Genomic DNA, 12594 nt, shown 5'->3' on the forward strand with positions numbered 1-12594 from the left:
TACATGGCACATATTGCACTTTTACTTTCTTCTCCAACACTTTGTTTTTGCATTATTTAAACCAAATTGAACATGTTTCATTATTTATTTGAGACTAAATTGATTTTATTTATGTATTATATTAAGTTAAAATAAGTGTTCATTCAGTATTGTTGTAATTGTCATTATTACAAATATATAGGAAAAAAACATAACATTTTTTTTTAAATGGCCGATTAATCGGTACCGTTTTTTGTCCTCCAATAAATCGGTATGAAAAATCATAAATCGGTCGACCTATAGTACATTACCCCGTGTGTATCACATTTAACAAACCAAACATTAAAATAACATTATAGAAGGTAAAGTATTAACCCAAACCGGTCTGTGCATCAATACCGGTAAATAGTAAAATAAGGTATACCGGCCAGTTCTAGTGTGTGTGTGTGTGTGTGTGTGTGTGTGTGTGTGTGTACATCCAATTGAGGACCCAAGGGACTCCTGGTGTGAGAAAGCTGGCGACTGGCACACAGACCTGGTGATTAGTTAATGGGATAGTAAGCAGAGGGACTGAGGGAGACAAATAAACAGGGAAAGGGTGACTAGGTTAAATAAAGGGACAGAGAGAGTTACAAGTATACAGACCTTTGGACACGAGCCATCCATCTCTTACACATAGAGCCCAAACGCTCGGCCGAGACGCCAAGGGACGACCTAAACGACATTCTGACTCCTCACTGTCGGTCCTCTGGAAAGCCAACTCTTTAAATAACCCAGATCCAACACACTTCACAAATAACTCTTCTTTCAGGGGAATTTTTTTTTTTTTTTTTTACTTTCCTACTGGAGCCAATACATCCAAACGACAATTTAAAGACACTCACAAAGCCAAGGGGCGACTTCACTGCCCCTCACCAACAACCCCGACAGATATCTGTACAGGATCCACTCAGCAGCAAGGCCTCGGCACAGCAGTGTTGTGGTCAGTCAGCACTAACCAGAAGATGGCAGTCCTAAACACAGTGAAGCAGGGAGGTACTGTACTATCTGAAATTGTCCAATAAGAAAAGCTCCCTTTCTATTGTTGTTGCAAAATGTTTTACCCTCTTAACGCCTCTCTAAAAACGCTGGGAGTTAGCAGAGAGAGGATTGTAGCCCATCACCATCTCCCTCCTCAGGCGCTGGTCTAGCTTGGCGATGGAACAGGGAGTAACCTACCAGCTTCCACCATCAGCACTTAGAAATACAATCACTAGAATAGACTAACGCCATTTTACAGTAATCCTACTGTGATGGTGCCCAATCTATGAATTCTCTCTGTGCTATCCCGAGCGCAGCAACAGCGGAAACAATTGCATATTGTTCGGATGCTGGAGAGAACACTATTCACAGATAGATCCCCTATACAGTAACAATGGGCCTGTGGTGAGTCAGAGGGACGCTTTGTAATCCTCCCATCCAATGCTACGTCTCACTAAACCACCGCAACGGGCAGTGGTGTGTGACACCATTTATCTAGTTGCCAGATCCAGGCAGCCTTTCTCTGACGCCATTTTGCTGAGAGCTTTGCCTGCCTTCTCATACATCTAAAATCTCAGACACAGCTGCCTGTCACATAATTATGTCTGTCCCCGACTAAAACAAAACAAAAAAACTTGGTCGACCGAAAGGAGTGTGTTCTTTTGACCAACCGATTGGTTGAAATTTTAAAACGTGTATTTTTTCCATATTATTTATAAATGTGTGTGAGTGAGTGAAAGAGCTCCTACTGGCTTTTGTAGTTTCTGCCGTTACTCTCCTGAAGTTGCCTATAATAGGCTACACGAGGAGTCAGCCAACTTTCATGTGGAATGCCAATTTATTTCTGTGGAACAGTTTCATATCATTTATAATAACTTCTCCATATCGCAAAATCATTGTCATGTAGTTAATCAAAATGCTATCTAAATCTACAATGAAAATGATAAACCTAAAAACTAACTTCTATTGCCATCTATGTAAAAATAGCAAACAAATAAAAACATTACAGCCTGCAGGTAAAACATATCCTGAAAAAAGAAAATATCCTATATATCACATTGGCTACTACGCATGGCCTGGCTACGCATGGCCTGTCTGCAACGAACTTGAAACATTTTTATCAACAATTAACTTGGTTCCTGCCTGAAGCTCCTTGCAACATTGCCCATTTGGGGAAATAAAATATTCTGGGCCCTCCGTTTCCCGCTACAGCTGTAGGCTATTTGAACAGGGGATATGAAGTAATCAGGTAGGCCTATTTTATAATGTTTCCACTGGATCAGAGAATGATATTTATCCCTTTCACGCTGAGTGGTTATGAAAGGGAGAGAGCTGGAACGATTTCTCAAATACATTGGAATTGTCATTCTCAACAGATGTAAAAACAGACTTTGTTAGCTTGCTGTTTGAGTTGAAGAATACATTACTCCACAGCTCATGAGTGGTGGTACATTACGCCTATAGGCCTACTTCTATGCGTAAATCAGGTGCACGTCCTTACTCAACATTGACAGGAGCGCTCCAAACAAAAGACAATGACAAAATTGACAAATCTCCTAAATGGAATTAAATAAAACAAAACAATAATTCCCACAAGTGTAGCTTAGTTTGTGCGCTCAAACTAAACTACACAATGTGTCCACTCACTCCAACATTGAGAACGGTAAAAAGACTGGAATAATGATATATTGAATGCATTAACAGACATTACAGTAACCAAACAAACATTGAAGATTAGAAATGAATGGGACATGGCTTGCAAAAGTGGCTTGCAAAAGTATTCACCCCCCTTGGCATTTTTCCTATTTTTTTGCCTTACAACCTGGAATTAAAATTGCTATTTTTTTTTTGGGGGGGGGGGGGTTGTATCATTTGATTTACACAACATGCCTACCACTTTGAAGATGCAAATAAGAAAAAAACTGAAAACTTGAGCATGCATAACTATTCACCCCCCCACCCCACCACCAAGTAAATACTTTGTAGAGCCACCTTTTGCAGCTGTAATTGTTGCAAGTCTCTTGGGGTATGTCTCTATAAGCTTGGCACAGCTAGCTACTGGGATTTATGCCCATTCTTCAAGGCAAAACTGCTCCAGCTCCTTCAAGTTGGATGGGTTAAGCTGGTGTACAGCAATCTTTCAGTCATCTCACAGATTATCAATTGGATTGAGGTCTGGCCTTTGACTAGGCCATTCCAACCAGTTAAATGTTTCCCCTTAAACCACTCGAGTATTGCTTTAGCAGTATGCTTAGGGTCATTGTCCTGCTGAAAGGTGAACCTCCATCCCAGTCTCAAATCTCTGGAAGACCGGGATGAACACAGGTTTCCCTCAAGAATTTCCCTATATTTTGCGCCATCCATCATTCCTTCTATTCTGACCAGTTTCCCAGTCCCTGCCGATGAAGAAAATCCCCACAGCATGATGCTGCCACCACCATGCTTCACTGTGGGGATGATGTTCTCGGGGTGATGAGAGGTGTAGGGTTTGCACCAGACATAGCGTTTTGCTTGATGGCCAAAAAGCTCAATTTTAGTTTCATCTGACCAGAGTACCTTCTTCCAAATGTTTGGGGAGTCTCTCACATGCCTTTTGGGAAACAACAAACGTTTTTGCTTATTTTTTTCTTTAAGCAATGGCTTTTTTCTGGCCACTCTTCTATAAAGCCCAGCTCTGCGAAGTGTATGGCTTAAAGTGGTCCTATGGACTGATACTCCAATCTCTGCTGTGAGTTTTGCAGCTCCTTCAGGGTTATCTTTGGTCTCTTTGTTGCTGCTCTGATTAATGCCCTCCTTGCCTGGTCCGTGACTTTTGGTGGGTGTCCCTCTCTTGGCAGGTTTGTTGTGGTGACATATTCTTTCCATCTTTTAATAATGTATTTAATGGTGCTCTGTGGGATGTTCAAAGTTTCGGATCTTTTTTATAACCCAACCCTGATCTGTACTTCTCCACAACTTTGTCCCTGACCTGTTTGGAGAGCTCCTTGGTCTTCATGGTGCCGCTTGCTTGGTGGTGCCACTTGCTTAGTGGTGTTGCACACTCTGAGGCCTTTCAGAACAGGTGTATATATACACTGAGATCATGTGACACTTTATTTAAGTCCACCTGTGTGCAATCTAACTAATTATGCGACTTCTGAAGGTAATTGGTTGCACCAGATCTTATTTAGGGGCTTCATAGCAAAGGGGGTGAATACATATGCACTCACCACTTTTCCATTTTGCATTTTTTTGAAAGAAGTATATATTTTTTCATTTCACCAATTTTGACTATTTTGTGTATGTCCATTACATGAAATCCAAATAAAAATAAATTGAAATGACAGGTTGTTATGCAACAAAATAGGAAACATGCCAAGGGGGGTGAATACTTTTGCAAGGCACTGTACTACTGGTGATATATGTAAATAGACACTAACAATCAAAACTAGAGGTCGACCGATTATGATTTTTCAACGCTGATACCGATTATTAGAGGACCAAAAAAAGCCGATACGGATTAAAAATTTAAAAAAATCGGACATTTAATTTTTATATATATATATATAAAAATAAATAAATAATGTAATAATTACAACAATATAATTTGTAATAATTACAACAATACTGAATATACTTATTTTAACTTAATATAATACATAAATAAAATCAATTTAGACTCAAATAAATAATTAAACATGTTCAATTTGATTTAAATAATGCGAAAACAGTGTTGGAGAAGTAAAAGTGCAATATGTGCCAGGTAAAAAAAGCTAACGTTTAAGTTCCTTGCTCAGAACATATGAAAGCTGGTGGTTCCTTTTAACATGAGTCTTCAATATTCCCAGTTAAGAAGTTTTAGGTTGTAGTTATTATAGGAATTATAGGACTATTTCTCTCTATAGCATTTGTATTTCATAAACCTTTGACTATAGTATTGCCAGCCTAATCTCGGGAGTTGATAGGCTTGAAGTCATAAACAGCGCAATGATTGAAGCACAGCAAAGAGCTGCTGGCAAACGCAGGAAAGTGCTGCTTGAATGAATGCTTACGAGCCTGCTGCTGCCTACCACCACCCAGTCAGACTGCTCTATCAAATCATAGACTTAATTATTATATAATAAACACACAGAAATACGAGCCTTAGGTCATTAATATGGTCAAATCCAGAAACTATCAGTTCGAAAACAAAACGTTTATTCTTTCAGTGAAATATGGAACCGTTCTGTATTTTATATAACGGGTTGCATCCATAAGTCTAATTATTGCTGTTACATTGCACAACCTTAAAATGTTATGTCATAATTATGTACAATTCTGGCAAATTAATTACGGTCTTTGTTAGGAAGAAAAGGTCTTCACACAGTTCACAACGAGCCAGGCGGACCAAACTGCTGCATATACCCAGAATTTCCCTAGTTAAAAGAAATTCATGTTAGCAGGCAATATTAACTAAATATGCAGGTTTAAAAATATATACTTGTGTATTGATTTTAAGAAAGGCATTGATGTTTATGGTTAGGTACACATTGGTGCAACGACAGTGCTTTTTTCGCGAAAGCGCTTGTTAAATCATCACCGTTTGGCAAAGTAGGCTGTGATTCGATGATAAATTAACAGGCACCGCATCGATTATATGCAACGCAGGACAGGCTAGATAAACTAGTAATATCATCAACCATGTGTAGTTAACTAGTGATTATGTTAAGATTGATTGATTTTTTATAAGGTAAGTTTAATACTAGCTAGCAACTTACCTTGGCTCCTTGCTGCACTCGCCTAACAGGTAGTCAGCCTGCCACGCAGCCTCCTCGTGGAGTGCAACGTAATCGGCGTCCAAAAATGCCAATTACCGATTGTTATGAAAACTTGAAATCAGCCCTAATTAATTGGCCATGCCGATTAATCGGTCGACCTCTAATCAAAACACAAACAATTCACACAATGAAGTTATTTAACAATGAATGTGCACAAATTGGTGGGAGACCGTGCATTCTGGAGACGTGCATTGTGCAGCCACACTCCCCTTCTTGGACTGTGCCATCCCCGTGGCTTCCGCAATGGATTAGTTCACTGAGATGGGCGCAAATAAGACAGGCCATAACAAAATACAGATATCTGCTACTGCTCGACAACAACAAAAAAGTCGACCAGTCAAATAATTGGCGTCAGCCCTATACATAATACAATTCTCTTTAACTAGATGCATGTGGTGTGAATTGCTGAAACATAATAATGATCTCAATGCTGGATAAACACTTCAACACTACCCAAGCTAGACGTATGCGTGGTCCCGGGAATCGAACAGTCAGTGCCAGTGGTCATTTGCCCAGCCACCACACCAAATGCAAGTTCCAATCGAAATGACTCACAACCTTCTTCCTTTCTTTACTCCCCTTGCTTGGAAAGGGCTCCCACATGTAAAAGCCATAAACCGTCACTGGGGAGCTCACTCCAGTGGGGATCATTTCAAATGAAACTGGCTCCAGCTTGTCCAATAAGAAACACTCGTTTTCAAGTTGCAACTGTTTTGCTAGTGTGCCCCAATAATGATGACCCAGACCAGAGAAAGTCAGTTAGGCCAGGAGGGCCTGTCGCTGTGATGTGGCAAGTGACCTGGCTCCAAGACACCTCGGAGCAGCTGACAGGTCCTAGAGCAGCTGACAGGTTCAAGCTGACATTAGCATAACTGCTGTTGCTCCTCCCACAAAATACCATGATTTACCGGGACCATATGCCTGTAGAATTGCTGTGGTCTGAGCGCAGAAGCATGTCAGCTGCACTGCTACACTTTCCCTAGTTGCTCCCATTATAGAGACGGTCACTGAGGCAGCACTGAGCCACCGATATCATATACGAGAATACATGTCGTCAGCCACCTTCTCAAAGCGTCACACGTTTGTTGGGTTCTGTATGCATCCTAAATTAATGGCCAGTTAACACCTTCGACTTGGAATATATGGCTTTTACTTAGCTTGGTTGGGATCGTTTCAGGAATCACATGACTCTCTGCCTATAACATTTTTTTCAACATTCATAGGCCCACACCCTGTGATATAATCCAGTGCTGCTTTATGTGTTGGTTCAATTCAGAGTTGTGGTAAAGAAAGATGACCAATGTTTGTAAGGAAAGGCTCTCCCTCTTTGGGTAATAATTAGGCTTGGGCGGTATCCCGTACATACCATATACCGGGGTATTTTGAAATATACTTTTTTTGTATTGAAAATAATAGTTCACTCAGTCTATGCCACTGCTTAAAACTATGTAAGATGTGCCAAATAAATTCTCTCCAGCTCAGGGTGCCAGCTATGCATTTGGTTTGCTAACCTGCTAGCTAAATGGCTAGGTTGCAAGAGAAAGCTTCGTTACAGCAGAGACAATCAATCGCCTATGGTATAGGAACGGTATTTTTTTTTTTACTTCACCTTTATTTAACCGGGTAGGCTAGTGGAGAACAAGTTCTCATTTACAACTGCGGCCTGGCCAAGATAAAGCAAAGCAGTGCGACAAACAACAATACAGAGTTACACATGGGATAATCAAACATACAGTCAATAAAACAATAGAAAAAGTCTATATACAGTGTGTGCAAATGAGGTAGGATAAAGGGAGGTAAGGCAATAAATAGACCATGGTGGCAAAATAATTACAATATAGCAATTAAACACTGGAGTGATAGATGTGCAGAAAATGAGTGTGCAAGTAGAGATACTGGGGTGCAAAGGAGCAAAATAAATAAAAGTATGGGGATGAGGTAGTTGGGATGGGCTATTTACAGATGGCTGTGTACAGGTGCAGTGATCTGTGAGCTGCTCTGACAGCTGGTGCTTAAAGCTAGTGAGGGAGATATGAGTCTCCAGCTTCAGTGATTTTTGCAGTTCGTTCCAGTCATTGGCAGCAGAGAACTGGAAGGAAAGGCGGCCAAAGGAGGAATTGGCTTTGTGGGTGACCACAAATACCTGCTGGAGCGCGGTGCTGCGACGGTGACCAGTGCGCTGAGATAAGGCGGGGCTTTACCTAGCAGGTATGACTATCTGGATACTTCCCACACTTAGTTATAATTCATGCTCCTTTCCTCAGGAGGGCTCTTGCGCTCTCGTTTTATTTGGGGATGAAAAGTCGCAGTTTACATTGTGGAGTCGTGGATGAGCGCTTAACATTTCTGAGGAAGGGCAGACAAGCGAAACAGACATTTTCTGAGAATAACCAGACTATCCTGAATAGTGATACTTGTTCTTCAAGAAAGCCATAGTAATTTATAATGCCACTGAGTGCTGCTTCGACATGACCAAGAGAGAAAACCACATGTTGGAAGGGATCAGTTTGAGCAGGGCAAGGCACAGAAATCACTTATCTTGATCCATGAGTAGTTAGATTTGGGATGAAAGATGATTTGTAGATCAGTGGTTCTGCCCAGTCCAACTGCAATGTAGCCTTGTCACTCTCAAACACAGATAAAAGCTCTTCTTTACCCCCCCCTAACATCAGACCGCTGTCAAGTGTATAAAGGGTGTCCATCTCGCTTCTGATTCTCTTTCCAACCTGACAAGTCAGACGGGAAGGGCCCAGCCAGGTATTGGTTGTCAGAGTGGATGAATAACTACTATCTCAGAATAGAAATACCACTCAACCAGAGATGCAGAAGCCACAGGGCTGAGTATTCTAGCCTTGGTGCGGAGGCAGTTAGATCACACAGGCATAGCAGTCTCCACATCACTCTCCCTCCAGAAAAGCACCTGACACCAAGGAAGTAGCCATGTCTGTTTCTGGTGTGATGTCTGCAAGTCTTTCTGGCCGATGTTCTGTGATATCTGACCAATTTCCATACGAGGTGGCGGTTAGGCGCAGATCACACAGGCAGGGCAGGCTGCACCTCCAGTCACCCCGGCTACGGGCACACACACAGCTCTGTGATATCTCATCTAATTTCCATACGAGGTGCTGCTGCCTGCTGGAGGACCATCACAGTTGTCCATAATCAGTACATCAGTGCTCTGATGAAGGCCCCATTAAGATGTTTTCATCCCAGCATTTACTCCAATTCTGCCTCAATATGGCCTAATTTTCATTGTTGCATTTCCCCTGATGAAGACAGACGTGTCCAATCATGCTGTGAATAGGGCTTCATGTTGACAAGAGGCAGCCAGGGCCTGATGACAAGACCCGCCCCATTAGCTCCATAATCATATGGAGTATCCCTGGTGACGGTGGTTATGGATGAGGAGGGATACAAATTAGGCTGAGTCAGGGTGTGAACGTAGCGTGTCCACCCACTCGGCCCAGAGTAGATGAAAACTCGTTTTGGTAATGAAATTTCACTTCCTTGTGTTATAAAACACATTTTACCAAGACAAATAGAATTTCTTCATGTTTTGAATCGTTCAGTGGGGTCTTTCTTGAACATATCATAAACATTCAGCATCTTAAAAAAAAAGATTTTGTAACCCATTACATCCGATAAGCACCGAGCTCTGTTGACAGAGCGGTGCCACGTCGAGTAAGCATCTTAAGGATTTTGTATGTTGTGGTCTGCAAAATCGTTTTCAAGTCGCAAAAAGCCAAATAAAAACGACAAACTGAATTAAAGTTTAAAGGCTTTGAAAATAAAAAGCTTGCCGTACGCTCAGTGCTCTGTTGACATTTCACAGAGTTATGCTTGTTTTTGTGAGAAATATTTTTAAAAGAACAGGAATTTTGCATTAAGATGAAAATATCACGTAATATCTATTTTACCTTTATATTGTTTTATGTCCTCCGGATTTGAGAAGATGACAAGTTCAAAGGTTAGCCTGTTAGTTGGCCTTAATTCTTGCACAGCTTTTCCATTTTTTTCTCTGGCCTCCATTGATTTAGTCACCCAATTTCTGGCCCCCCTACAAAAGGTAAAAAACTGAAATAACTTTTGATCAGATTATGATAGGAGACACGAGGTTTGAACCAACGGATTTCTTAGAGGATTATAGACAATTTATTTTACGTATTGGTCAAAAGATGTCTTTGATTGGACACCCTAGTGAATGGATTAACAAAGATAGGCAAGTAGGAACCTGGCTTAGGCTGAAGCAAGTCAACTGTGGTCTAGCTGGAGGTAGAATGCAAATCTAGCGTCAGGTGAAGAAGATTGTTGCAGGGATATAGAAAGACTGTTACAACCAGCTACTACAGACCAAGATACACTGAAGGCAGACCCAGATAAAACAAAAGGTTCCTAGTCTGGTGTATTTATGGCTTAGAAAAGCCCTCCAAATAAAGAAAATAAGCTACTACGGTAGTTGTTGAAACCAGAGTAAACTGCTGTTTGAAAAGGGCCCTTAACAAATAAGTCTTCTAAAACTAAAAATAAGCAACATCCCAGAACCCCAGTCGAGTCCAGTTATTTTTGTTTACAGTCTTCTGCTTAGATGGCGTCCCTCCAATGCGTCTTAAGGCGGTCAGTCACCAACTAGCGAGCGGCTTTCTGCTCCACTTAGGCCTCTGTCCAAGAGGGAAAGGTTACCCAGCCAACCCACATGCCCTCCTGGCTCCTGCTGCAAATCCAAAGCTGCTGCCCACATTATTTTAGGGTTCAATCAGTTTTAATATTGCAGATAGAGTGTGGGTTGTATCAATGTACAATTGAAGTCAGAAGTTTACAGACACCTTAGCCAAATACATTTTAAATCAGTTTCACAATTCCAGACATTTAATCCTAGTAAAAATTCCCTGTCTTAGGTCAATTAGGATCACCACTTTATTTTAAGAATGTGAAATGTCAGAATAAGAGAGAGAATTATTTATTTATACTTTTATTTCTTTCATCACATTCCCAGTGGGTCAGAAGTTTACATACACTCAATTAGTATTTGGTAGCATTGCCTTTAATTGTTTAACTTAACAAACATTTCAGGTAGCCTTCCACAAGCTTGTCACAATAAGTTGGGTGAATTTTGGCCCATTCCTCCTGACAGAGCTGGTGTAACCGAGTCAGGTTTGTAGGCCTCCTTGCTCAAACACACTTTCAGTTCTGCCCACAAATTTTCTATAGGATTGAGATCAGGGCTTTGTGATGGCCACTCCAATACCTTGACTTTGTTGTCCTTAAGCCATTTTGCCACAACTTTGGAAGTATGCTTGAGGTCATTGTCCATTTGGAAGACCCATTTGCGACCAAGCTTTAGCTTCCTGACTGATGTCTTGAGATGCTGCTTCAATATATACACATAATTTCCCTCCTCGTGATGCCATCTATTTTGTGAAGTGCACCAGTCCCTCCCACAACATGATGCTGCCACCCCCGTGCTTCACGGTTGGGATGGTGGTCTTCAGCTTGCATGCCTCCCCCTTTTTCCTCCAAACATAATGATGGTCATTATGGCCAAACAGTTCTATTTTATTTCATCAGACCAGAGGACATTACTCCAAAAAGTAAGATCTTTGTCCCCATGTGCAGTTGCAAACCATAGTCTGGCTTTTTTTAATGGCAGTTTTGGAGCATTGGCTTCTTCCTTGCTGAGCAGCCTTTCAGGTTATGTCGATATAGGACTCGTTTTACGGTGGATATAGATACTTTTGTACCGATTTCCTCCAGCATCTTCACAAGGTCCTTTGCTGTTGTTCTGGGATTGATTTGCACTTTTCGCACCAAAGTACATTCATCTCTAGGAGACAGAACGCGTCTCTTTCCTGAGCGGTATGACGGCTGCGTGGTCCCATGATGTTTATACTTGCGTACTATTGTTTGTACAGATGAATGTGGTACCTTCAGGCATTTAGAAATTGCTCCCAAAGATGAACCAGACTTCTGGAGGTCTACAATTGGCTTATTTCTTTTGATTTTCCCATGATGTCAAGCAAAGAGGCACTGAGTTTGAAGGTCGGCCTTGAAATACATCCACAGGTACACCTCCAATTGACTCAAATGATGTCAATTAGCCTATCAGAAACTTATAAAGCCATGACTCCATTTTCTGGAATTTTCCAAGCTGTTTAAAGGCACAGTCACCTTAGTGGATGTAAACTTCTGACCTACTGGAATTGTGATACAGTAAAGTATAAGTGAAATAATCTTTCTGTAAACAATTGTTGGAAAAATTACTTGTTTCATGCACAAAGTAGATGTCCTAACAGACTTGCCAAAACTATAGTTTGTTAACAAGACATTTGTGGAGTGGTTGAAAAACTAGTTTTAAATGACGCCAACCTAAGTGTATGTAAACTTCCGACTTCAACTGTAATTGTCTATCAATTTCCAATCCCCCCCCATATACACACACACACACACAAAATCTTTGTATATTTTTTTTTACCCTAATCCTACCATAAATTGATTAAAATAATGGACAACAATACATAGGCTTCTACTTACATCTAATACATACATGGCCACCTGAATGTTACTGCTTGTATACTGGTTCTGCGTCCCAATAATGTGTCATTTTCCCTGTAGCGTGCACTTGTTCCATCTGGGTCCTGTTCATAAGGCACCAACGGGAAAAAACTAACTGAAACAGGGATGGACTGGGACTACCTCGACTTGTCCAATAATAAATGCTTATTGTAAAACTTTCCATTGCAAAATGTTTTACATTTTAGTCATTTAGCAGACACTCCAGAGCGACTTACAGTTAGTGCATTAA

The 12594-nt window shown here is 41.0% G+C and overlaps 1 protein-coding gene across 11 annotated transcripts in view; it reads right to left on the bottom strand.

The window, feature by feature from the left end:
- Positions 1-12594, bottom strand: part of LOC106573061 (CUGBP Elav-like family member 2) — a 72112-nt gene that overhangs the window by 45438 nt on the left and 14080 nt on the right. The window contains exon 1 of one of the 11 annotated variants that reach the window (XM_045696869.2): positions 625-760. The exons of the other annotated variants lie outside the window; for them this stretch is intronic. Within the exon in view, the coding sequence (XP_045552825.1) occupies positions 625-704 (80 nt within the window). The 5' untranslated portion in view covers positions 705-760. Of the gene's footprint in view, positions 1-624; positions 761-12594 lie in introns of those variants that run through there. 11 annotated transcript variants of the gene reach the window in all.

This window comes from Salmo salar, chromosome 16 (genome assembly GCF_965601325.2).
Source record: "Salmo salar chromosome 16, fSalSal1, whole genome shotgun sequence".
Classification (NCBI taxonomy): domain Eukaryota; kingdom Metazoa; phylum Chordata; class Actinopteri; order Salmoniformes; family Salmonidae; genus Salmo; species Salmo salar.